Source organism: Tinamus guttatus, unplaced genomic scaffold, assembly GCF_059628265.1.
Source record: "Tinamus guttatus ecotype Peru unplaced genomic scaffold, ASM5962826v1 Tinamus_guttatus_pri_ptg000083l, whole genome shotgun sequence".
Lineage (NCBI taxonomy): Eukaryota > Metazoa > Chordata > Aves > Tinamiformes > Tinamidae > Tinamus > Tinamus guttatus.
In genome coordinates this window covers 3,898,769-3,926,722 of record NW_028288617.1, presented here as the reverse complement: position 1 = coordinate 3,926,722, position 27,954 = coordinate 3,898,769, and the positions used below count along the sequence as shown (strand labels likewise).

Genomic DNA, 27,954 nt, shown 5'->3' with positions numbered 1-27,954 from the left:
AAAAAATATCTGATGATCTTTTCATCCCTTCAGGCACTTCTCAGATATTGTTACTAATTTGACAATTGTGCACATTAAAATGTTTGATGTGTCATCCAGAAGAGTAGCTGTGCTTGAGATATATCTCAGATAAGGAGGAAAAATTAAAGCACTTCCTGCTTTAACTTGCCTGCAGATCCAGAGAGCACTGTATATGACATCTGAATCACCACTAAAAATTAAGAACAAGGTACATATGCACATGCTTTTAAAGCCCCTAGCAAGGTAAATTAACAGACAACTTACTGCTGGCAGTATCTGCGACTGCGAAATGATGCTGTTGGGTAAGCTGTTCTGTCGGCTTTCTGTGGTTACTTCTGCCCATGTAACTTGAAACCCTGTCATGGGCTGATGAAGGACTGCCTTGGATATCTTCCAGGAAAAATGACCAGTGATGTTACCTTCCTGAACAATGAAAGACGCAGATAGATTCTCGGGTTTGGCCAACACTTTGGGTAGAACTGGCACTATAAATTTGGAAAGCAAAAAGATAAGCTAAACTTTGAGAGAGAATGTTTTAAAATATTAGTGTAACTTCACATACCAAGGTCAGACAGAGTTCCTTTTCTTGTGCTTACCCACGATCCTGCCAGCTTTCTGCCATCTCATTTCTCAATGTTAACCAAATCCTATCTTATACCATTGGCATTTTGGGCCAAATTCAAATTTTATATCAACTTCTGTCAGCTAGAGGTGACAGAAAGGAAAGCCCAAGGCATCAGAATTGCCATGTAAAAGTATAAATACCTCATTTACAGACAACCATCCTGCTCTTTCTCTGCATTTCAGAATATGGGACCTTAAAAAAACCTTTAGTTTTGAACCATGAGAAAACTCACAGGATAGTGCAGAACTTCTTGATGTGGGTAAAAAGCAAAACTGATGTTATAAAAACACTAAGTGAAAGGGGCACATTAATTAGGATAAACGTATGCCCGAGTTTTCCTGAGTATTGCCAGAAGATGACTGTAATGCTGGAGAATGTCAGGAGTGGGGAGAGCAGCCAGTGGCAGTAGTTGGTAGAAGGACTTTTAAGATGACTCCCCAGAGAAGGGAAGTGTTGTGGCTGCTTGCGAGGGGCTCACAGTGAAGGGCCACCCTTGAGCTAAAGGGTGAGGTTTCCAGACTTGGCTAGGCAAAGCCAAGCTGACCTGACCTGGTGCTGGCAACAGCCCTGTTTGAGCGGGTGGGTGGACTGGATGACTCCAGAAGTTCTTTCCAGCCAATCTCCCTTTGATTCTGGGACTTGCTATAGCCTTTCATACTATACTTAACACTATGGCACTCCTGCCAAAGGTCAAAAAGCTGCTTTGTTTGCTTTTTTGAAAATAAAAGTAATCTAAACTAAATTAAACTTAGAAAGCTACTTGCCTCAACAGCAAAATGTTCACAAGATGGTCTAGGCCATCATAATTACGGTTACAATTATCATCCGTTAGTATAATGCATATAAGTGGGAAACTCTTCAAAAAATAAATTCCATGCAATAAATATGATGCTATGTTTACAAACAGTCCACTAGAATTATCACTTGACTAAACAACTGACTAAAAAGTAAGCAATATGCTAATCAAAATCCGTACTGCTCTGTATTTTAGTTGATTTTTCACCTAAATATTAGTTATCTTTTTATTTGTTCTGAATCTTTCATATTCCATTTTAGAGTTGCTTTTAGAGAGGTTTTCTAGTGAGCATAAATGCACTTGAACCTATCTGGCAAGTACTTCATATCATGCCTTACCTCCTTCAGCAGGACAATTAATGTGCTTATGGTTTTTCTCTTTAAATGTAGAGCAAGGTGGGGTAACAAAGAAAGCACTCTCAGCCTTAAAACGACCTTTAGATTTTGCAGGCAAAACAGTTACTTTGTATTTGCAAGAAAATGACAGGTCCTTCAGAATGATGTAGTTTTCCTAGAACAAGAAAAAGAGCACATGCTGTAAACAGATCTCTCTATTCCTCAACAAAACAAAACAAAACAAAAACCAACAATCAAACAAACAAAAAAGAAACAGAAAAATAATGCTGGCAGAAGATGAAAAGTTTTCTCAAAAAAAATCATTTTCTTGATATGTTTAACACATGCCAGCATAGCTTTTATTCAGAGAATGAAGCAAACACTGCTTATGTTATGATTATTTACAGCAGTCAAATATTAGGATGGTAGTTGAAATGTCCTTCAATTCTACACAGTTCCTTAGCCATGCTGCATCAAAGCAACTAACTTCTAACATTTTAACAGTCTCTCTGGCATGATGGCAGTGGGGGTAGCAATGTGAGGATGTAAATGCTAATCGAATTAAATAAATGTAAGAAAGCTGACTTAAGCTGCTGTAAATGACAGGCTTTGTCTATGTTCAACTTTAAAAGTGCATATGAAGTCCAGTATGGCATTATGAATCACTGTTTATTTTTCCTTCAGTACTTTAAGTACTTTGACCTTCTTACATGGCATGTTAGGGGAGAAAAACTCTACAGCTAAACTACAAAACATAATTCTCCAACTAAACTGAAGACAAAAAAAAAAGCCTAATTTTGAAAATCACTGCTTGAAAGCTTTAGCATAAATCAAATTCAAGGGAAAAATATAAGGTATTTTCTGGGAAAATGTCCTATAACACCTTACTTGTTATAGTTCCAAGTCTTTCACAGACTTTTAGACCTTTCTTTCTCACTAGAAGCAGTAATTTCCAGCTTTCCTCTGCATAAACCTCTTTTCTTTTTTGGAGGCCTATCCCAAATCAGCTTAATTTAAACTTCATCTGTGAGGATATTTTCAATGCGACATAAAGATTGGGTTGAGAATAGAACTGACTCCCTGTCTTCCACATGCTGGGTAAACACTGTAACAGGACAGACTTCCATTTAAAAGAATGACAAGACTATTTTCACTTTCTTTATAAGGAAAAAACAAACACACAAACAAACAAAAAACAGACCTACTCCATTCCTGTACAAATGATTGTATTTTAGTATTTGAATATGGTACCTGTATTGGACTAATCATTGCAAAATTGTTGAAAGGAAAGAAATGAACCATCCCCACAATGTATTTGGCCAGATGTATAATGAGTATTTCTTGACCCTTAGTGGAAATAAACTTATTGAATATTAACTTTTTTCTATCTTCAATGTGCATAAATTGAAGCATTGTTACTGATAATAATATTGTGTCACAATCATTTTTAATTCATCTCTGACATTTCCTTAGTTGACCCCCAAAGAGGTAAATCTAACAGCCTGCTGCAGAAGAAATATTTTGCTGTGATTTAATCAACTTTTAATACCATTAGCTCCACTGATTTGATCTGGTGTTACAGGTCAGGGTAAGAAAGAAAGGTGAATTATATTTTCTTTAGTTCTTTATACTTCACTAAATTGAATGTGATGTACCAGATGTATGTTGTTTGAAAATGTGTTACAGAACAGGATGGCACTGGCAACAAACTAAGTATGAAAAACTGCCATCGTAAAACATTTTGGGGCTAATTTAGGTATTTACATAGAACTTCGCTGCTTATACTGATGCTGTAATTACTGTTCTGTTTTCTGTCCTGCTTCCACACTTAATGTCTAATATTCTTCACTATTTTTGTCCTACTCTATTATTCTCCTTGAGATATGAAACTGACCTGGATGTCTAAAAGAAAATGTAGTTTATTGATTTCTATTATGGCTCAATATTTGTACTGTGCTACAATCTTAATTATGAATTAAACTTCATGTTCTACATATTATATAAATACATAGATACTTGGCTTTAAGTTGTTTGCTTACTCTTGTCTTCTGAACAACATCCAACGAGCAAAGATTTTAGCTTATTATGGGTCTTCTTTAAATAAAGATGCTAAATATCTCGTTTTTTAGCTTTTGCACAAAAGGAAAATGAAACACTCTTGCTTTTTCATGAAATATGGTATAAAACATACTCTACAATGTTACAGAAGCATCCTTTCTCTTGTTGCTCAGAAGCTATTCAGCAAAGGGCTCAGTGGAGACTTACGTAAGTCAGCTCAGTTACTTTCCCGAGTCCTTTGGTGTCATTGCGTGCACAGGACTCCAGTAACCAATGGACTTGATATTGATTCATGCTGGTATCTAAATGATATTTAAAAAAAAAAAAAAAAAGGAAAAGATATGTCATAATTATCGTTTATGCATTTGCCACTTTTCTGTTTTTCTTTTTAATATATAAATGAATATAAATAGAAGCAGTGTAAAGTATTCTAGAGTTGTCAGCTCCTCACTTGTTCCTCAGCATCTATTAATAAAAAGTAGAAAATATCATACATACAATAATTTAACACATCAACACAATGGAGATAACGTTAAAAATAAGAACAGTCATTTTCAGAAGTAAGTATCTAGTAACAAGCGTATTTTAAAAAATACCTCAGTGTTGCTGCTACTAAACATCCTGCAAATGATGGGAATGCCAATTGCCTGTGACTGTTCATATTTCCAGTGCATCACAATTATGCTGCTTGGCACTGCTTGGGAAACTGATGCCTGGAGATGTGTGAAAATGCTGACAAATCCCTGAGTTTTGTCCTTTCCGAATATATAATGAGACCTGTTCACTAGCTGTCCAAATAAAATCTAATCTTCCCTCTTCAGTGTAATACTAAAGGCTTGAGTTTGCTCCTGTTAAAATCAGAGGAAAAACTTATAATAGCATCAATGATATAAATTTTAAAGCAATTTCCAGCTCTTCATTTTTTGAGAGCTCTACATATGATTGCAGGGACAGGCATAATAATATGTAGCTGCTTTTCTTAATAATGATTGCATAAGGAAGCAAAGCAAAGGGCAATTAAGAATTATACTAAAGAAAAACTCATCAGGTAGTGCAAATATCTCCTGTCATTTTTTCTGGAGTTAGTTCTCCTCTATCTATAGGGTATGCAAAATTACATATCTGTTATTACTAATTAACTTGGTATGACATAGGTGCTTATGCCAAGTACATGATTGTGGGTTTCAGAAGAGAAAACAAATATCTTTGAAGCCTGAAGATTGATCTGCCTTTAAACTGCTATGAGCAATTTGGAGGCACAAGGCAGGGATTATAAATTAAAGAGAAAATAAGTAGTGTCTGAAATTCACTCAAATGGTATTCTGGTAAAAGGACTGATTAAATGGCTGCTTGAAAAGGATTTGTGTAGCAGCTGTCTTCATAACATTCACGCTAATTATTTGCATGACTTCTTTAGAAGCTCAGCATTTTTTCAGAAACAAATTTATAAAGAAATAACAAGCTGCCTCGTGATCATTCCCTCCCATTTAAAGATAAATACATGAATGTGCTTTCACTTGTACTTGCCACTTGATTGTTGGGCTTTCCCACCTGATGTGCCAGGAGCGGATGCACATTCACAGTGCCTTTCCAAATAGGTTTCATCTGATTTCAGCTGTTCCAGTTCACTCAGTTATTGCCTATCACCTGCTTGTGCCCCTCTCCTGGGACAAACACACAGGACATACAATCCATCACCTGGTTTCCTGGGACCTGGGAACTTTGTGCTGCTCTATTAATCATGCTATATTAGCCATGCACTGCCTGTACAAAATGACCACATGGCGAATCGCCTATTGATTGCATGTTATCTGGTGGTCAGCTACTTATATTTTTAAATCATATGTAAGATAGACTGCTGCTCCTTGTAAGGCTACTAATCGTGTATTTTCACTTCTCAGTCTGTAAACTAATCACTGCACCTTTGATTCACATTCAAGATTTACCACTATCCATACATCAAGAACTAGAGAAGACCTACATCTTGGGTATGTCGCTGAGCCACTATAACCTGAGCAACTAGTGAAAGATAAATACCAAGCATCCAAAATTTACAACAGTTCAGTATCCAGATATACAAATACAGAGTTTTATTAAGCCTCTCTACAGAAATATATTTGAATAGGTTGTCTCCTCTCTTTTTTTTTTTTTTTTTTTTTCTGTATGTCCTTCTCCTGGCAAAACAGAAGACTGTTTGGATATGGCTGCAGCTCCTTCTTTCTCTCTTATATGAGCTTTTCACCAGTATATCCAGATGCTGTTCTCATGTAGTTCCTTCCTTTCTATTTCTCTGCCATTAACAAACCTTCACTCATACTCATTCACAAACATCTTTCATTTCTAATAAGCTTTTCTATTTGAGTTAGAAAATCAAGAAAAGATCAAAAACAATTTTCCTCCTACTTTCCTCCTCCAACTCCTGTCAGTTAGAACTGAAATGGGATATGTTATAACTACAACATTGTATTTTTTTATTTAAACAAAATGAAAAAATAAATCTTTTATTTGATGGTCCTTGCATATGGTATTCCGATAATAACTAATACTGAAAAAAGGGGTTTTCTTTTTTATTTTGCCAGTGAATATGTAACTAAAGTTATTTCATCAGGTTTTTGCGTATATATATGCAAACATACATTAGCAATCAACTGAAATGTACTGTGACAGCAACAGTTAAATTTACTCAAGCTTTTCATTAGAATAGTTCTTATTTTAACTTCCCTAAACTTGAACTTTCAAGACTAAAAGTCTTGAACTTTCAAGAACTGACTTCGTCAGTTCTCAATTTCTCCTTTGTGATTACTGTTATCTAAAAGGTTTGAAGAGAAGCATACTAAATGCATTTTGTTAAAAAGAAGAAAAGAAAAAGATTTGAAAATAACAAAACCATTTTCCTTCTTAAAAATAATTATCAGGGTTCAAAGACTGAGTAATTTGGGTGGTAAAACTGAAATATGATTGGGAAGTAGCTCCTATTTGAAATAGAAATCTTTTCAATAATAGAATAAGGAAAAACATTTTTGATTTATTAGAGGCCTTGAAAACTTCAAGTGTATACGAATGCATGAAGTATGCATATTGAATAACAAGACTGGTTTAGAAATGTTCTTTTCTTCTCTTTTTCAAGCTATATGGAATAATCCAAATAGGCTTAAAAAAAGGAAGAAAAAATCATGAAGTTGCTTACTCTATAGAAAGCTCATGATTCTAGAGTTTTGTTTTTATGCAACAGTATACATCTGATTCTAGCCCAAGCAAAAAAGCTTATTCCAGACGTCCCTTCTCCAATATACACGGTTTCCTAGTGAGATGATGACTATAATTTTATTTTTTTCAACTCTCGATAACAAATTCATCAACAGGTACTAGACAACTGAATCAGGCTGCAGTCTAGTTAAACGACAGTGTTTATCACCAAAGAAAATGGTTCAGAATTAAGACCAGGTGATTTTAATACGCTGTAATCTACAGCAGTGCCAGTAAGCCACATCTTAAAAGTCAGCTGATTAGTTAATATTAACAGGAAGAGGCAATACCTAATGAGACTGATTTCTGCCAATTTTACCAGAAAGTTGTGCCCCTCTATAAAAAGCACATAACACTGAGAAGTAATCACCAGAGTCCTTTATTCCAGTTCCCTGATGTTTCAGGTATCATATTATAAAACACTTTTTGCAAGTGATCAAGCTCCAGCTTAACAGTTGGAAGTTCTTTTGATTTTTTGCTTATTAGAAAACTATTTTATAGCTTTTTTTCATTTTTTTTATTGTAGTTAGAAACCACACCAATTGACCCCGAAAAGACTGATATACCACGCACAAGCAGCAAACTTACTCTGATTCCCAGAACTGAAAATATAATTTCCATAGAAGTACTGAATTTGAAGGACATACTAAGTGCTAGCACTCATTACAGCAGCTCTAGGTCAACATTAGTCAACAGACTAGCCACTTAAGTAAGAACTCCTTAAAGGATTTTTACAGCAGCTAACTTATTCATTTTCTTCTACTTTCAGGTTTCTTTACCCTCCAAAATAGATAATAACAACAAAAAATAAACAAAACAGACAAGCGACTTTAAAATTTTCTTAAACTTTGTGATATAATCTTCAGCTGCCCAACCTAAAGAGTTTTAGATGTTTCAGACGGTTGCACAGAACTATTTCTTCCGAAGAAATTAATAGCCGATATTAAGTAATTTTGGCTATGATTCTCTGCATATTTTCTAAAGTATAAAAATGAGTTCCTAGGCTTATGAAAACATTCCTATGAAGACGTCACATAAGCATGGCCAAAAATCGCCACATAGACTTACCTTTTTTTTTTTTTGCTGAACAAGGGTATGCATTTAGCTTTGCTGGAAAGAAATCTCGATTCTCAACCTAGAAATGTATTGACCTGGGAGTGATGTACAGCCTGTTAAAAAGATGCTTCTGACTCTTATGTTTCACCAAGAAAAGCATTTAATCCTAAATAAAATATCTCCACAAAACTATTTTGCAATCAATTATGTTTATGAAGACATTCTTTGCCAGATTTGTTTCCCTTCTTCTCTCTTCCAACCTAAAAACTTTAGCTTCATTTCAATAAAGAATTAAAAGATAAATTCTTGAGGAAAAAAAAATTCTCTCTCTTAAAAAAAAAAAAAAAAAAGCTGCAAAAGCCGCCCAGAATCCAAATCCTATTAATGAAAATGACAGATAGATGCATTTATGTACTTTGAAAAGTTCAAGTTCATATGCACAAGTTAAGCATCTTAGTTTAGAATGTTTTGCTTAAAGTACTGCAAAATATGTGAAGTCGTGGTTATGCAACAGTTAATAGGACTACCCTAGGCACACATTTTACATCTGCTAAAACCCATAATCTCCACAAAGAATTTGAAACTCTTAGTCCAATTTAGAAAAGTCCCCCAGAACTATATCAGTTAACACTGCTACCTTTTCTAACTGGAATCTCTGCTTTAAATGACTCTATAGTTTACTGAAAATAAGCTAACTGAAGTAATCTCTCTTCCTTCTCTTTGCCAACATCTTCCACATATCCCGCATATCTGTTTTGCTATAGTTTCCCTCCTTGCCAGCCATGTGAATAATTCATCTAATGTGAGGAGTTTTTTCTGCCATGTTACTACAGAAAGCTCCTTTCTTGCTTCAAACACTTTATTCTGCTTTATAGTACACATATTGCTGCAGAAGGGTGCCAAACTGACAATCACGAGGAACTTAAGTTGGCTTTGTAGTTAGAAAATTGGCATAGCAGGGCAGAAACTATAGTAAACTTTGTTCATGTAACCAAACATCACCAAAATAGCAACAACATCATATCACTCAAAGATACGATGTAAACGGATTTATTTAAGAGAGTATTTATCAGCTTATCTTCCTTCAACTTGCAGCATGGACATTGCAGTATCCTGTTCTGTGGGTACTGTGGTTAGTTCTGCAACCAGTTTGCAGGATGTCTTTAGGCAAAGCACTTTGTAGCTCCTTACCTCTGTTCCACACCATCAAGAGGATATAATGATAATGCTCCCTTCTGTAAAAGCAGTACAGCTCTACATTTGTATGTTACTCTGGTTGAGGGGTGGTTGTTGGATGATGGCTTTCTGCAAGTTGGTAGAAAAGTGCTGCTTAATGCCAGCTGTGACAGCACTATTAGGTGGGGAACTGAATCATGGAAACTTACTAGAAAGAGAAACCAAATGGAGCTTGATGGAAAACAACCATTTCAAAGCACACTTGTTCAACAGCAGCAGCTCAAATTAAGGTTTAATTGAAAAAGAAAAAAAAAATCCTAGCAAAAGCCTGGCATCAGTAAACACAGTAACATCAAGCTGATCTTTGTATAGCGACAGGATTTGAAGTAACTAACTGCTAACTGTGGAAAGGGGTCATTATCAAAATATAGAAGATAATTTGCTATATGGAAACCTACTGTCTTCATTCGGACCTAACCTTTCTTCAGAATTAAAATCCGCCATAAGCAGATTTTAATTCCTGTGAACTTATTCAGTAAGAAAATTTGTTCTGCATGTAGTTAACTTTTGATTTTTTTTTTATAAACTGTTAGCTGTGATATTTCATACAACCACCAGGAATAATTATTTGTGACTGGCCACATGGTGTTTGTTTCTGTTCTCTTACTGGGGGTTGACCTTACAAGCTTCTGAGCACTCTGGCCCTGATTCAACAAAGCACTTAAGCATGTGACTAATCGTGTTGATTTAAATAGTTAAGTGTAGCTAATGCATCGGGGCCAGAATGTTTAGTATCCAACAGGATCAAGACATTGATGACCATACACGGTAGAGTTAAAAGGTGCTCCTGAACTTGTGTCTAGATCTTTGATTGTCTTAAGATTAATAGGAAGTAAGAAATTTGAAGAACTGTGTATAAACGCTGTATCACATAACCTACCATCCAGGACAAAAATTCTTATCTTGCATTAAATGGTGAAGTTGTGTTATCCCTGGCATAAAGATTTTTTTTGTACCATTGCTGAAGTGCCCAAAGATGTGCACAAGTCGAAGACTTCCTGAAGAAATAGTAATAATCTGTCCCTCAATTCCTTTTCATACTATGCAAACTTTGATACACCTTTGCAGGTGTGGGTATAACAAAACACAGCACTACTTCCAACCCACTCTTCTTACACATGGAAGAACTGCCGTGTTCCGCGTGCAATTCAGTCTGCCTGTACATCCACATGAAAAGACCCTATGACAATATCTGAGATGAAATATATCGTCTTCTGCCTGTTTAGATTTTCATTCAGCTGCTTACCACGCCACCATTATCATCCATGTAAGCATGGTTCAGTAACATGCAGGTTACCATGAACACTTTTTCCAATAAAACTCATTTGTTGAAAAGGTTGGAAAGAAATATGTTGAAAATGCTTAAATATGAATAAAAGCCAAATGAATAAATCAAGCAGTGTTAGTTACTGTTACATGGCATTTATTACACGTGAGAGTGTCACATTGCAGAAACAGCAGTGCTGAAAAGAAGCCTCAGTTATCTGAGTATTGAGCCCTGTTATTTCGGCTAGTACTTGATCATAACACTTATTTGTTTATTCATGCATTGGTTTACCATACAGGCCACTCTGCCTCTGGGAATCACCAAGTGTCTTGCTAACATCTAAAACTTGAAACCATCAACAGGACAAGAAATGATAATGACAATACGAAGTATCTTATTTTAGATAAGGTAGTTTAGCAAATGCAAAGTGAGTTCTCAATCTTAGTACAGACAGGTAAAGTCAATTTTGTTTTAATTAATTATGCTGCATTAATGACCTACTGCACTGGGATCCTCTCTGCACTCCTTTCCCCGATTAACTATGTTGTTCATGTGTTCTGTCTCGGTCATTTTAGATAAGCTCTATTAAAAGACTGGAATAAAAACAGCCCTGGTTCTTTAGCTGTCTGTGAACTGATTCATCCAATGGAATAATTAAAAAAAAAAACCCAAAATGTTAAATGTTTGGTTATGAAACTCATGGTACTCATGACACCTCTGGGGAAAAAAAAAAAAAAAAAAAACTTTTTAATAATCATCTATTCAGGCAATATGATTAAAATAAACACCAAAACCCTCAGCTGACATTTAAACTTCGTTCAATAAACAGTTCTCAGCAAGCCAAACTACACTATTTCCTGCTCTTATATGGAATATAAGCAGCCATGTTTAAATTGCAAATATTTTGTTGCTCACATTTTGCCATTTAAAGCAAACTTTCTTTCTATAGAATGCATGCTGTGTGTAATACAACAATAACCCTTTCCAAAAATGATATTAAAAGGCAGTGTGTAATTTAAAAATGGGCTTCAGCCACAGTATTTATTTCCCTATCTGGACCTAGGAAGCCTCAAGGTTTAAGGATGTTTGTTTTGAGTTATTTAAGTTTCGAACCTTCACTAAATTGGATTACCTCTGCTCTCATTCCCTTGCCCACCCACACCACCCTATATAAAGTGAATTCAACAGTATCTCATTCTCATTTGCTGTTTAACAGAAGTTTGCTTCATGGGAAGCTCCAAGTCTCAGAATTACCTGCCTACAGCCTGAATAGAGACTTCCTACATTATTCTCTCAAGGCCAGATTTTCACAGAAGCATCTAAAGCATCTAAAACAAAGCATCTAAGCATTTAAAAATAGAAGGAAAAAAAAAAAAAGGAAGAAAAGGAAGAGTAAGTCCCAAGGCTCAATATGGCTATACATCTATTGAAAATGTCACTAGGTAGTCTACTTTAGCCTTCTGTGTAACACTGACAATTTCTGATCTTAATCTAGGTAGGTAGGCTATACTGAGGGAATCATAGAATCACAGAATGCTTAAGGTTGGAAGGGCCCTCTAGAGATCATCTAGTCCAACCCCCCTGCACACGCAGGGTCACCTAGAACACGTGGCACAGGGTGGCGTCCAAGCGGGTTTTGAAGATCTCCAGAGAAGGAGACTCCACAACCTCTATGGGCAGCCTGTTCCAGGGCTCTGTCACCCTCACTGTTAAGAAATTTTTCCTTAAGTTCCTGTGGAACTTTTGGTGCTTCAGTTTGTGGCCATTACCTCTAGTTCTGTCGGTGGCCACCACTGAAAAGAGGCCAGCACCATCCTCCTCACTCCCTCCCTCGAGGTACTTATAGACACTGATCAGGTCTCCTCTCAGCCTTCTCTTCTCCAGGCTGAACAGGCCCAGCTCCCTCAGCCTCTCCTCATAGGGCAGATATTCCAGGCCTCTGATCATCCTTGTAGCCCTGCGCTGGACTCTTTCCAGCAGCACTGGACTCTTTCCACATCCCTCTTGTACTGCGAAGCCCAGAAAGGAATCTGTGAGTTCTTCCCCATTCCAGAGGCTAAGTACAAACACAGTAACTACACCCTGGGAGGAGATGTGGAGATTCACTTGCTACGCCCTTCTTTCTCATACTGTATGTGAAGGAGAGCTGTGTGGATGGGTTTGCATGAATGTAGAAAGTTCCAACGAGCTCTTAAGCTGGATATTCAGAGAATGCACAAGTTGCTTTCCTGAACTGTTATTCATAGAGTTAATAACATTAATATGTAGGTCCTCAATAAGCATTTTAAAACTATTGGTTAAACTGAGGAGAAAATTAACTGAGAGAAAACAGGAGAAATGTATGTAAAATTATAAGCATACAGACAAAGTGAATAGAGCTTGATGGTTTATTCCAATTCCAATATAAAAACTGGTATTCAAAAGAAGCTAGAAAGCAGCTCCAAAACAAATAAAAGATGAGGTTCTTCATGCAATAAGTACTTAAAACTCTGGAACTTCTTAACTCAGGATGTTGTAGATGTCCCTAATGGGATACTGGTCACAGTTATGGAAAAGAAATCCACTGAGATTAACTAAATGCACTGAGACCACACTGGGCTTAGGAAACTACAAGTTGTCTGAGACTGGAAGAATAATCTGCAGAAGTTTTATTATTTACTTGCCTTGTTCTTATATCCTTTGGGATTTGCTTCCAGCCACTGTCAAGAACAGAATACCTGGTGGGATGGATGTTTGGTCTGGACCACTGCAGATATTTTGTTTAATTCATTGTCATAGAAGCCAAAGTAATTGGTGTTTCAAATTCATTATTCACCATCAGTGTACCTGTGACATATTCACACCCTTTCTGATGTCATTCTTCCCACTCTAATTACTCCTTCAAATGCTCCCGTTTCCTTCTTTGTCTATGAGGTTTATGCAACTTGTTTTATGGCCAGTTAATCAACTAGGCTAATTAAACAATATGGGTTTAAAAGAAAGAGTTGGCATGTGGAGGAAAGTCTATTCAAATTATAAAATGGTATTTGTTAGTTTAAACCCCCTTCATCATAAGCATGATGACATATTGCTGATAGCTTAACCTTCTCTGGATTGAAAACTAAGTATAGTTTTCAATAGTTTCAATAGTTTACATCAGAACTGAGGTAGCTCATGGTTAGTCATCACACCACAACTCATGAAATGTGGCTGCAGCACCGCAGCATCTTTTTGCTCACAGTACTAATGGCAGGCTATAATAACATAAAGATATGAAAGGATTTTTTCACAGGACGTGGTATAATTGTGTGGAAAGGGGAGAAGAACTGCAGAGTAGAAAGCTTGCCATTTTATTTGTAAGTTGTCAGAGAGTCTAACAAAGGACGTTACTACAGACAACCCTAGTCAGTCTGTTTTATTTCCAAGATTCTGCAATTGATGTTACAGTAACTCAGAGATTGTGGTAAAAGGTCAGGAGATAATAAGAAAAACAGAAAATGAGGTAGTGGAAATACAGATGTTATTACTGAAGCCACATTTTAAAATAAAGCTGTATATGAATCAACCATGCAAAGTGCAAGAACCAAAGTACCGGATCAAACCATTCTAGTATAGCCAGAGTCTGCCTTCGGCAGACATGGATGGGCATCTACTAATCAAAATCAGTCTCAATGCTGCTTTAGTTCTGAACTAGCCCAGAACTTTTCACATTTGGTCTTTCACATTTGATACCCTGGCAAAAACTTGTTCCAAATAAATTCCTGGGACTAATAATTGGAGGGACTTGCCCCCAAGTCTCTCATACCAAGGGCCTGCCCCAACCACCTACCCAGAAGTCTGGAAGGTAAAAGGCAAGAGTTGGTGGTTTTCTATTGTGCCTGTGGAAACATGAAGAAATGCAGTAAACTTTGACCTTGAAGAAACTCTCCTATATTCTCTCACTGGCAGCAGAGAAGGATTGCATTCTGCTCGCTAGGTTGACCTTCTGGAAAATTTTAGATCTTTATTATTTGTCCCACTGATAAACTGCATACTATTTGAGAAGTTGGACATTATCTGTTCTACTAAATACATTATTTGTTGATATTTTTCACGTTTCCTGGCAACAACATTTTAAGTATTGTTAGCACTTCGCACCTGGACATAGACCAAACACAAAGCCTGATAGTCAGTTTATAAAGTATAACAAAGGTAACTGCAGCTGCTCAGATATTCCCCTTTGCATTCCCTTTAGGGAGTGAAAAAAGGCAAAGAAATTTTTAAAAGTCAGCAGTAGGACACAAACCATGTTATTTCTGGAACTACACTAGGCCTATGTAAGACAAAGAGAGAAGTAGGAATCTCGCACAAGATTCTTTTGGCAGGATATTCTTTTTACTCTGCAGTATTTTCCAATTGCAACTAAAGCTGACAGCATTAACTTCTCGCCAGGCAGGATGCTGGGGAAGTCCATAGCATCCAGGCATCTGAGTCAACTTTAGCACATATGGAAATGCAAATTAAACTATGTCTACTGGTGAATTTCTTGACAGCTGACATAGTCAAAGATTTCTGTACCTGGGGCCAGCTTCACTAATGAAATGCCTAAACACAAATGAACATTATGCATGCCTACACAATCAAACCCAGCTGAGCCAATGTCCCCATATTCACATGGCAATATGAAGGAAATATATCGCTGCAAATTTACTATAATTAACACTGAGCTTTTCCCATTGAAAGGCCATCTGGACCACAGTGATACCTTCAACTACAAATATTTTACAGCTTAAAGATCTATAATTAGAAAATGGCCAGCTGCTCAAACACTGCTCTGTCTAGCACAACAATTAGTACCAAATTAAACAATTCCGTGGTGTTAAGCAACTACTTCTGAATTCTTTACAAGAGCAAATGGTACAGCTAGAAACTCTTACTGTCACTGAATAGTTTCACTAACTTCAGTGGCACTAGTTGCTTGAGAAGGGACCATAGGATAACATTGAGAAAGCTTCCAATTTAAAAACCTGTGATATGAAATCCCGTATTGCAAATAAAGAATTAGCGCATACAGTCACCTCATTTATCTCCCTGAACTAAGTGCAAGTTAATTTTGTTTTCCTAAGAGGTGGTTTTAAAAGCATTTGTGGCAGTTTTCTGTTTGCTTTGCCTTGCCTTGCATTTCATACTTCCCTGTAATTTAATTCTTGATTCTTGTTTGGTTGATTTATCAGATAATGGAGGATTCTTTGCCTCACCCTGTTTTAAGTGTTCTTTTCTTTGCATTTATGGTAAATGCGAAAGCAAAAAAAAAAAAAAAAAAAAGGAAACCCAAAGCCTAGTCCTAATGCATTTTAAATATTTGTCTTTCTAAGCATATTCGAGCAGTAGATATATTGATTTTAAATATCCAGAAGTACTTAAGTGTTTAACATGAGGTAAATGTCCACAGTTTTAATTCAAGTAAAAGTGAGGGAAACTAGAATTTCACCTGAGCAAGGACAGTTATATTATACTCAGCAACATGTACTGAGAAAATGCTAGTGAAGACAGAATAAGGAGTTAGAAAGTATTGCAAGATTTTGCTTTTAAATGGAATCATCACAAATTACATCCTAAAAATTTCATGTATGAAAACACTGCACTAAGTACTGCGGTGACTTCAAAGTTGCTTTCCCCCCCCCTTCTGTTTATGAGAAATATCTTATTTTCAGACTCTGAAGACACATGACTTTGAAGCAAATTGACGATTTCTAACTGATGTCCAAAATCTCTAGTTGACAAACCACTATGGACAAAGGAAACCTAAGATTTTATTATTATTATTTTCACAGTGTCTGTCCTGACTGCACAAGATATTTGGGATCTCAATTGTCATAAGTATCTAATCCTTTTAAGGAGGAGGTAACGGATGGCAGTCTAACACACTAACACCAAGGAGTTAAAAGCGATTTGTTTAAGTTGGTTCCACTACTTGAAATGAATAGCACATCATTTCTAATTTCACACAGTCAGGATGGCCAAGGAATTTGTCTTCATTGACAAAAGTGGAATTCATGCTGTTTAAGGAATGTACTGTGCTTCTCTAATCCCAGGCCTAAATCAGAGGCAGCAAGTGAAAGATATTTTCTTCTTTCAGACAAGAAGCCATTGTATTCATGTAATTACAATATGCTTTAGTGATAACTCCGTCTAGCAAAATTTTGTGCATTTTCTAAGCACCTAGTACTGCCTGAAGAGTTGAGTTATTGTTGCTAACATACATCTTGAAGTGAAGAAATTATTGCCATCATATGAAGGCATTCAGACTGAAAGATTGTCTCAGAAAGAGATTTATTTTAATGTAAAATCCAGGTCCTACATTCCATTCATGCCTCATGCTTACTGAAGCTAATGGGATATAAGAAACAACACTTGGAAAACAGGCCTAAATAAGTTTTTCCTGATGGCAAATTGTAGCATAATAAGGCCCATATATATGGAAACATGTTAATCATCCATACACTTACTCAGTTTTTAACTCAAGCACTACATTCAGTTTAACTACTCATAAGCAATCATTCCTGTAGTGTATAATATAGCTGAGCACCAGAAATGGTGCTCAGTAATCGTGCAATATTCCCTCTATTTCACTTGCTGCACAGGATGAAGTCTGAGGAATTCTATTCAGAAGGATACAAAAACAACAGTTTAACCTCAATGTCGTAATTGTTTCCTTTCACTGGCTTCCTTAGAGGCATATCTGCAAATGACACTGAGGAGTACAACTTGTCTGTAGTAATGAAAAAGGTACCTTTGAATGTCAAGAAACATCATCATGCCCTTGAAAATAATACAGGTCATTGCAGTAAACTGTTTGTTGGCCTTTGCAGCCTGATATTTGTAAGGCTAAGGAAAAATTTCTAGTCATTCATAAAACAATAACAATGTCTATTATACAGCCTTCAAGATAGGGTCTTTGATTTAAAGTTATTTCAAATTTGAGCAGATCACTGGACAGATGAACTTCAGAGGTCCCTTGCAACCTTGATTATTCTATGATTCTTTTCTGTTTTTCTCTTTCTAGGCAAAGTAAAATTATTCAAATTCAAAAGTAAAATGGTTTTTAAGCTGACAAACAAAACAATGAAAATAAAGATATAATTTAAAACAATCTTAAAAACACGCTTGTCTCTTAAATACCTGACATCCAGACAGGTTTTTCCTCCTATTTGTTTCTGTAATTAGTGATGTGCTTTGTTTCTACAGTATTAAGGGGCAATGCAAAACTTTACTATGGAACCGTCTTGCTTTTAGACAGAACTTCAGAAAAACTTCCCAGATTTAAGTAGAATGATTACTGAAGTTAGGCATCCAACAAAAAATTAAGAGCACCTATAACTATAGAAAATTAATATTAATATAGAAAATTAATATTAATTAATATTAATATAGAAAATTAATATATTCATATAAAGTATATTCGTATAACAGCCTCTGTCTCAGAAGTTGTTGAAATATTCATTACAGATAAAAGACATTCTATATCAACATCTCATACTGGATTTAAAGTTCTCATTTTGAAATACCCTCAGAATCTTTAGAAAATAATTATTTTATCAACACTAACACACAACTATCTCTATTTAGGCCTAAGGATACTATTTGCAGAAAGTAAAATTCCAAAGCAAAATCTGAGAAATCAGAGATTATTGCAACCAGTTGAAGCTGTATTTAATTTACAAATGTCCAACACTTTCAAGCTTCAGACTAGCACTTTTCATATTCACGGGAATTCTTAACATCATCAATATACTTACTCCACACAGTTTCAAGATAATTTTGCAATTGTCATTTGTTTTGAAGTCACATATCCTATTTGGGACTATAGAATGGCTACATTGCTGCATTGAAAAAACTCAGTGTTGTTTTAATTGTAAACTACAAAACGACGAGAATGTTAGAACAATCAACAGGGACTCTTGTTTTCATCTACTACACAGAAGGTAGAGAGGTCAGTTCCTCATGAAGAAACATTTGAACTTTGATTGCTTAGTTGCAGTGAAAATAAGCTAGACATTAGGCCACAGAATAGACTGAGGTAAATTTTCTCTCAGTATTTCCCATTATAGTTGCTGCTCTCTCATACCGCCTCCAAATCCCTAAACACTATTTGATCCAGGAGAAAAAAGTGTGGCTACAGTTCCAAACTCAGTCAATGCCAATAATTACTGCCTTTCATAAAGAGAAGACACGGCCAATCTGTTTCTCCTCCTGCGTTCCTACAAGCACTTTGAAAAACTTGCTCTGTAGTAAATTGTTACTGGTAAATCTACAGTCAATACCCTGCCCATGCACTGCATAACCTGCAAGCTCTTCTAAGAGCCTACAGAAGCTGCTAGCTTCTTAGATTAGGTAATTGGCTGTATTTCATCTCCACACGAGGCTATGGCTCCTGCTGTGTTACTGCAGATACTGTCATTCAGAACAGATATATTTCCAAAAAGAGAACATGTAGGGGGAGGACACAGGAGAGACAGGAAGGTGCCATATGCTTTCCTTCCTCACATACCTATGCTATCTTATTCTTTATGTAACAAAAATGAAGACAGTTTCCATTCTATGATTTATCAGTTTGTATATCCTAACTCACATGACTGACCTTGCTCCTACCACATAACCAAAAAGGATTTCTACATATTCTCTTTCTGCAACTGGATAAACAAAGATTCATACAAGATTGTAGTAAGTTGTGAACTCAGGAACTCAACTAGTTTATCTCTTGCTCAGGGCAATAGTAATTAAATCCATGCAATTTCTAACAGATACATGCCACACCTGTCTTTGAAAACCAGAGCAGTAATTTCACCACTTCCTAGCAATTCCTACACTACATAGTTTTCTGTTATGCAAAACAGGCTGGGATTCAACTCGAAATTTAGACATCAGGACTTAGGTATCTACAATGCAATGTCTGCTTTTAAGATTAGCATATAAGTTCTTTTTAAAACCACCAGCCAGACAGTTAAAGATATCTCCTTTGAAGCAAAATGAATACTTCTCTAGATTGTGCTGATCATAATGACCGCATGTCCACTGACTGTAACAGTGACTTGGACAACTACTCTATAAGTAAGGTGAATTTCACTAAGGCTGCTGGCATTTTGATTGCATTTGCATGATCTTTCTTTGGGAAACATGTTGGAATGAAAAGGGCTAAGGCTGCACTGACTGTTCCACTGGGCTGACTTCTACCTCCAAACCATGAGTTGTACAACCTTGCCTTACACCTTTGGAATACATCATATTCTCCTCACTTGTAAACCTTCCCTCTAAAATTTTGGAGTTGAAACTGTTCAGAACTGAGCTTCAGCTCACAGAGAGATGGTAGATGTCTCTAAACCTTCTACAAATGAGTTGTCTAATCTGAGCTCATCATCAAGGTTCATGATTCATCTACTCTGTCAGATGAACTGCTTCTGAAACCACCTGTCTTTTTTTTTTTTTATTATTATAAGAGAAGTTTGGACGGCTAGTTTAGACTAAATACCTCATGTAGTGAGTTCAATGAGATCAATCTCAAGCTCAGAATACGTATATCTCACAACAGATACCTGAGAGCATATTATTAGGAAAACTTATTATTACATACTACTTACTATTATGATCACAAATGCCCCAGCTTTCACTTAAATTTTGAACTTCCGTGAAGTTAAGCAAAAATGAAGGGTAATGGGGAAGGCTAGAAAAAGAAAACTGGCATAGCCAAGATGGTGGATAAATATTCAGAATGTGTGTGTGGTAGGGCTGAACAAAAGCTTGCAGATATTTTGGAGGAATAAGAATTTGAGTCAAAACAGATTTTTTTATGGCAACGCTAACAGTGTTACCATCCTTTCAAACAATAGCATATGAAGCTGCATTGGAAAGTTGAAAAACGTGTAACAACCTATTTGCTTCTAGAGGTCAAGAAAGAAAAATCCCTTTTTGACTTCTAAGCCTTGCTAGGCATTTAAAATTTATAGTATTTTCCTTTGGAAATACTTCCTGGAAAATTAAAATATACAATCATTGTTGCCACAAGACTTTCTGCAAAACAGAAGTCTAGCACAGAACTAGCTTAAAGATTTTTCTAATGACTGTAACAAAACTATTCATTCAGATCTGTCATCAGGTTGTCTCATAATGTTTTACAGTTTGATATAAATCCCATGTTGGCCATAACACTAGTTAGTATAACTCTAAACATTGGTGTACAGGCTACAGTTTAGATTTGTGACACCATTCCATAATTTCAGGAGGAATCAGGAGGAACATTACACATGGCTTGAGACCTTCTGATCCATGCATGTGAAACAACATTCATATCCACAAAAGCTCTACAGAACATAAGGCCAAGCTTTTGTTTCCTATTCAAAACTTTACAAAAGCAGTATCTACTGAATTAAATCATCTCAACTCTAGAAAGATTCAGTGTCTGAAGATGGATGACTATAGCTTTGGGACAACTGATTCATGTTACCTACTTCTGTCATATATTCATACACACATAATACACAAAACAAGGCAATGCTTCACCCAGACAGGAAGGTGAATGGCTGGAAAGATAGAAGATAGATGCAAGATTTGACTTTGGTAGGAATGACAGGATGAGTTGATTATATCCTAGCAATGTCTTCCAACTCTGATTCAGCCTGCGATAGTTCATCTTTAGGAAAAAAAAAAAAAAAAAAAAAAAAGGTAGTGAAAAAATGGCACAGACCTGTTTTCTTCCAGTACACTTTGACCTGAAGTTGATTGTCCTGATAGAAGGGAGCTCCAACTTTAAGAAAACGAGTGGGTTTTCTTCTTTGAAAGATTGGGATAGGATCTGCCAGTCCTTTCTGGGGTTTCACAGCAGAAGAGGTCTGTTCTTCTGCAAGACACAAAACAATAGGATGTTTGCGCTAGTGTTGTTGGCAGCCAGAAAATATGCCTTCGATTAAAATAACTTTATTTCAACTTCTTACCTGAAAGAAATCGTCACAAAGAACAAACAGATATAACAGGTGAATCACTTGTTTGAAATTTGGTCAAATAAAGATATTTTGGACAGAGAAAAAAAGACAAATGGATTTTCATATGGAAAATGTGTTGTAAAGACAGCATATTTACAACCTCTGAGATTATACATATTTATAACCAAGAAGTATTAGCACTTTTTTTTTTTTTAAGTATGGCATCTAGCAGTAGTTATGTATAATCATTCACGCTCTTGTTGTTCACAGTGTTTGAATATACACTATAATACAAAAACCAACAGACAGAATTGAGTGTAACGCACAGAGTGCAACATGTGGTTATTATATCAGATTAAATACATATACCTTTGCTATGTTATATAAGAACATCATGGTCAGATTAAAGATCTTCCTAGACTACTTCCTGCTTTCCAGCAGTGAACACTGAATATATAGGAAAACATTACCCTTGACATTTAACCTGATACACTTTTGCCTCTTTTAAATGAAAGAAAAACTACTAATTGTATACAAATTCTTTCTCAGGGTAACCATTATGTTGGTTATTCAAAAGGAATCATGGAGGAAATCATCAAAAGCAATACAAACTTGAATCTAGTAGATATATCTCATTGGAAAGTTTTTCAATTTTTGCCAGTATATGATATGTTTTTCTCTGCCTGTTTCACTCCTGGAACAACTAGACACTGATTTGGAACATTTCTATATACTAATCTAGAGAGTTTTGGTGAAGTCAAGCAGACCAGCAATGTGCATATGATGAGGCAACTTATTTCTGAGGGTGGGAAAGAATAATTCATGAAGGCCAGAACAAAAGCTCACACAAGTCTCCAGGGCTAAATTACTTCAATGGGGTGTGGACTGATCTCCATTCTGACAATTTCAATATCTATCTTTAAAAAAGCTTCATTTCCCAGAGAGCTGAGAAATTGGTTGAAGTGGGACTTCAGTCAAATTGGCATGGTGCTTCCTGAACTACTTCTCAAAGGCAGCCTGACCAGCAAAGTTCCCAAATAGAACAGGAATATATTCCACCATATAGAAAGTCTTTAATATCGTATTAAAATACTATAATAACCTGATCTAATGTCAAAATTCAAAGCCTGACAAACATCATTAACTACTCCTGCTCCCAAAAGGGGGAGGTTGATAAGGCAATACTCATGTTGCTATAAGAGAAAGACATTCAACAACTTGCCCAAAGTCATTTTGATTAGGCCTATCTACATACTGGCACTTGGGGTTCCATCCCAGACACGGACTCAGGTGAAATCCAGACCCCAATTTTCTCCTGTGAAATGGTTTCTATGTAAAATAAACTCAGCCACATACTTTGTCTAAGAGTTGTGATTTAGTCTGGAGAAATGCCAGGTTAGATGGCTGGACTGAACACTAGACATTTTAGCACTGAAATCAAGACATCTGATTCTGATCATAAGAGGCAAGAAAATCAGGAGATTACATTTAGCCTATTCGTCTAGCAAAATGTCTAGCAAAAGGTTTGACAAAAAAAAATTAGGAAAACACTTTGTAAAATTAGGACATCTCTTAAAAATACCAATTATAAACTTCTAGCTGAACTTAGCGACTGAGTGTATTAGAATTAATCACATAGTTCCAAATGAAGTTTAGCTTTGTTTTTATTATAACCCCTATATAACTTTAATAGAAGAAAGGAAAATTAAATATGTTAACTCAGAGAAACTTTTAATATCATACACAGTCTTAAAAACAAGATCACTTTTCTGGGGCATGATGGATGAAAAATACAGGCACAGTCTAAATGAGTCAATATGAAAAGAGCATAACTCTTACGCTCACTTTCATTGTGTTTTCCTGTGGATTAACCCCAAATTTTGCCTTATGTCCACATAATGGATATTCAAGCTCATATTCCGGCAGGCACTTCTGGCAAAGACAATGTAATGAAGAGATGAAAGCTTTGCCCTTTGCTGTCTTTTAAGACGGCCCAAAAATGTAGTAAAAATGTGCTTGACATTGAAAAGAGAAGGATCTTTAGGTCTGTTTATCTTCTTGATATACTGAAATAGTAAGTGACTGTAGATATGAAGATCTGTCACAGCTAACAACTGATTTAAAATAATTTATGTATATCCAAACTGACTATGTGTTCAGAAGGGCCCTGCAAAAAGATACTGCTTGCTTTGGCAGGACAGGTATACCTGGCATGACAGTTATGTCATGCAAATGGTTCCAGCAAAATTTAAAACCGGATTGGACTATAGAAAGGAAAAGTGAATGAGAAAGGGGAAAATGAAAGAAAGGTAGGAAAGAATATTTAAAATGACATGGTTTAATAACTCATCTGAAATTATCTGCACTGGCTAATCAGAGAAACACCAGCAGTTGCATAGTAACTCAGCACTGCAATTTGCCTACTACAATACTTATACAAATAGCATTTAACTAAGAACTATGGTTCACATTCGGATTCAGATACACTTTAAAATATACTACTTGACATGACAGGTTTTAAAGATCTTACAAAGAATTATCTTGACATTTAAAGATTTCAAGTTTTTCACTCAAAATTGGGTCCATGCAAAAATATGTTTAAAATTCATTCATTCATTCAAGAAAATTCATTTCTTGTAAGGCATAGAACATTATATATTGTTTAACAGCAGAGTCAATGTGTCATGTTAGCTCCTAGGAGGTATGCGTCTGTGTGGTCTGGGATCTAAATTAGTGGGCTACTCAGAATAGTCAGGATTCTAAAAAGCATTAAAGCTAAAACTGCCTAGTTAAGACATAGAAGAATGGATTTATTCCAGCCCCTGAGGTATGTAATGGGTATTTAGACCTGTATTATATTTTTAAAACACTCCAGTCTTACAAATGCTCCTGCTCTCAGGAGAGAGAGGAAAATACAACTTATCTAAAATAAATAAATTGCATTTATTTGCAATTATAATGCAATTTATTTACTTTAGTTAAGTAGCTAAGACAAAGAACTAGGCAAAAACAATCACTTATTTTTAGATGAAGAAATTTAACACGAAATAGTTACTGAACTTGACTAAGAAAAGATCACTATGTTAGCAAATAGTCAACTCTAAGACTTTTTTAAATCTAAAAAAAATCATTATATAAAACGTTCAAATTGTTGATAAAGAAAATATAAAGCACTTGTATGTTTGAATGCAGTTACTCACTATTATTCCTGGTGTCCTGAGTTGTGCTAAAATGGAGAGAAACTTTAGCACTTTTTAGGCGTATCTGACCCCAACGTGTTACTGCCTGCAGTTCCACATTGTAGTTGCTGTTGGGCTGGAGTCCCTCCAGGACCACATAATTTTGGGGCTATAATAGAGAGGAATATATATAAAAACCAGTTATAATATTACCAAAACACAAGCTCTTATTAAAGCAGGCCTATTATCTTAGACGCATAACTCTTCTGAAATTAAAAAAAAAAAAAGCATAAATTTCAACAGAGTACAATTGATGTTTTAAAATACTCTATTTTTCTGAACTCTACTTTTCTTTTTCATTTTTTCAAAGTACTATCCTTACTGACATTTACAGAACTTTGGCAGTTTCTTGGTGAATACAGATATCTACAGTTTAGGCCAAGACTAAATTTATTTTTAAATAGAATAAGTTCTTTTTTTTTTTCTTATGCCATTTTTTTTAGCCAAAGAAAATTAAATTCTTTATCCCCATACTGAACAGATTGTATTACCAAAGTAACTGGAAACTTTGTTTAAAGGCAGATCATCTGAAGACAGCTAGAATATAGCAATCAGCACATTGGTCACAGCACATTGTTAGTTTCAACTGTTGAAAACCAAAATGAAAGAACAAGCAACTAAGCAAACAAAAATCTCTCTATAGAATAATTATAATAATAATAAAGGTTTCCATTGTCATTGAATGGAATAGCACGAGTAGGATTATCATTCTCCAGCTCGTAATCCATAAGGCAAGTCTCAAGTATTGCAAAGAAAAGACAAGACCTTTCAGTATTCTTACATTTCTTGTTTTTATTAAGTATCCATAAAAATACAACTCTAGTCTATACTTCAGACAGAAGTTTTTACTCTGTGTTTTTATAATAATTCTCACTTAGCTGAAATTTGACAGTTGATCCAGAGTAAAAAAGAAAACTATGTACTGCCATATTTAACAGTTCAAGGACTGTCAAAAGCTTTTCATATCAACTACCTTTACTTGCTTTATTTAAAATTGATTACAAGTCTTGATAACAAGCATTTGTTTCTAAATATTGTAGCCAAAATATTAGCATGTCTATCTGTGTTGATTTCATATGGAAATCATTATAGAATGATTTAGACCAGATTCCTTCTACAGGTAAAAACTCGATTAAAAAAAAATTCAATGATCATTCCATCTTTTTCCATCTTTGTACTTACTAAAGTTTTCAGTTTTTAGATCAAAGAGTTACTATATTATTCAAACTATCAGAAGTAGCACTGGGAGCATACTATGGGAGTAGCCTGACTCATTGGTGGTGCTGTACATTTTCATGAAATGGTGCAGAAGAAAAAGTACAGTGTGATAGAAGAGATATTTTAAGTGCCTGCCTTTTCTCTAAAATATGTACTTGAATCTTCTGGATTTCCCATATTTAAGGCCAGACTTCATACCAAAGGCTTAGCTATTGCATAATTTGTTTTAACACATTTGTATGTGGTATACACCCTGCACACAGTACCAGTACAACACTAAGAACGCATCTCAGTTTTACAGTTCTCTATATTTTGTGATTTAAGAGTCAGCCTATGGAAAGAAAACTTCTCTGTATTTTCAGACTTTAGCCTCCACTATGATGATACCCAGCCAACAGTAGCTTTCCTGGAAAACACAAACTTTTCTACCTAACACAATGCAATTCTACTCCTATCTTACCAAAGTAATTTAAAATAATACAAACAGAATTAACTTTCTTTTCTATATATATTTCCACATACATTTACCAACTATATTTTAAATATTTAAATATATTAATTATTAAATAGTATTAAACATATTTCAGTAAGTATTTAGCTAAAGTAAAAGTAACTGACAAGGACTTGCTGCTAGGGAAATGTTTCAGATCTTTCTAGACTAGATTTTTTAAGTGTTTTAACTTCTTGGACCTATGTAAACTGTGATTCTTTAATTATTACTCTATACTATTTAGTAGTGCTTAAGATAAGTCCGTAGTATTAGGCACATTGCAAGAATAATGTGATCGATGACATGTGACTTTCTAAATAAAATAAGAACTGTATCTTTTAGAAGCATTAGTAAAATAACCTTCAGTTTAGAGAACAAACAACATTTCACTTTCTTTCCTCTCTCCTGCAATGTTTTTGAGACTTGTCTGCATTTTAAGGGAGAGATCTTTTTCTCTCTCCAAGTTCAATCAAATACGAGATTGTGTATTTCTGATATTGATACATTTTGATGCAGTTTTGATACTGATACTTTTTTTATGCTTGAAAAAGAAATTAAGAATTCCAGAATCAATACATTGTCATATTTCTGTATCATTTGCTACTTTCTTTCTTACCCCATCAGTAATCTTCCTTCTCTTTTTTTTAGCTGGAATCACATATTTGCTATACGTCCAGCTCCAGAAGACTTTGTAATGGTGCACTGGGATATCAGGCTCTTCTGGAAGATCCCAGCTAATCATTACATTCACACTTCCATCACTGTTTGCAGTGATATTGGCAATTCTGATGTTAGATGGGGCTGGTGGAGCAGATGGATCTAGAATTTAAAACGAACCAACAAAAAGATGTTAATGTAAAGACCGCTTTCAGTAAAGTGAAGATCATCTTCATCTTATGTATTTACCAGTCATACACCAGTTGGATTAAACAAACTCAGCACACTTCAGAAAATTTATTCAAAAAAAAACCCATAAGTAACATGGCTTTTTGTATATTCTAGAAATCCAAGCTCTTCTAAAATAAAAATTATGTGTTTATGAGTGTGATTATTCTGCAAATATTGTTGGTAACTGCGTACGTATTACAAAGTTTTACCAGAATGTACCAGACTATTGGTTCTACTTGGGGCGTTCACGACTTTGCATGAACGACTATGTGAGTAAAAAGCTCAAGCTCCATATGTGGGCCTGTATCTCTGTCCTGTATCAAACATTGAAAACTTCTAATTTTTTGTTCAGTGTTGCCAGAGATTCTCAGACAACAAAATTGTCTCCAGTTGTCTTGGTTCATACAGGAAAGCTCTTAGTTGCTCCAAATCTGAAGTCTACACTCCAAAGCTTTGCCATTTTAAGAGTCTTAAGAATACATTCAAATGTCTCTCTGTCTTTCCTCTGGTAAAAGCCTTTCAGGTTTAGTAATCTCTGAACAAAA

At 35.5% G+C, this 27,954-nt stretch overlaps 1 protein-coding gene across 1 annotated transcript in view; it reads right to left on the bottom strand.

The window, feature by feature from the left end:
* ANOS1 (anosmin 1) overlaps positions 1–27,954 on the bottom strand; it is a 119,797-nt gene that overhangs the window by 3,685 nt on the left and 88,158 nt on the right. The window contains exons 7-12 of the mRNA XM_088520249.1: positions 27,138–27,340; positions 24,775–24,922; positions 21,340–21,492; positions 4,043–4,137; positions 1,781–1,952; positions 286–506 (exon numbers count right to left, since the gene is read on the bottom strand). Of these exons, the coding sequence (XP_088376375.1) occupies positions 286–506; positions 1,781–1,952; positions 4,043–4,137; positions 21,340–21,492; positions 24,775–24,922; positions 27,138–27,340 (992 nt within the window). The remainder of the gene's footprint in view (positions 1–285; positions 507–1,780; positions 1,953–4,042; positions 4,138–21,339; positions 21,493–24,774; positions 24,923–27,137; positions 27,341–27,954) is intronic.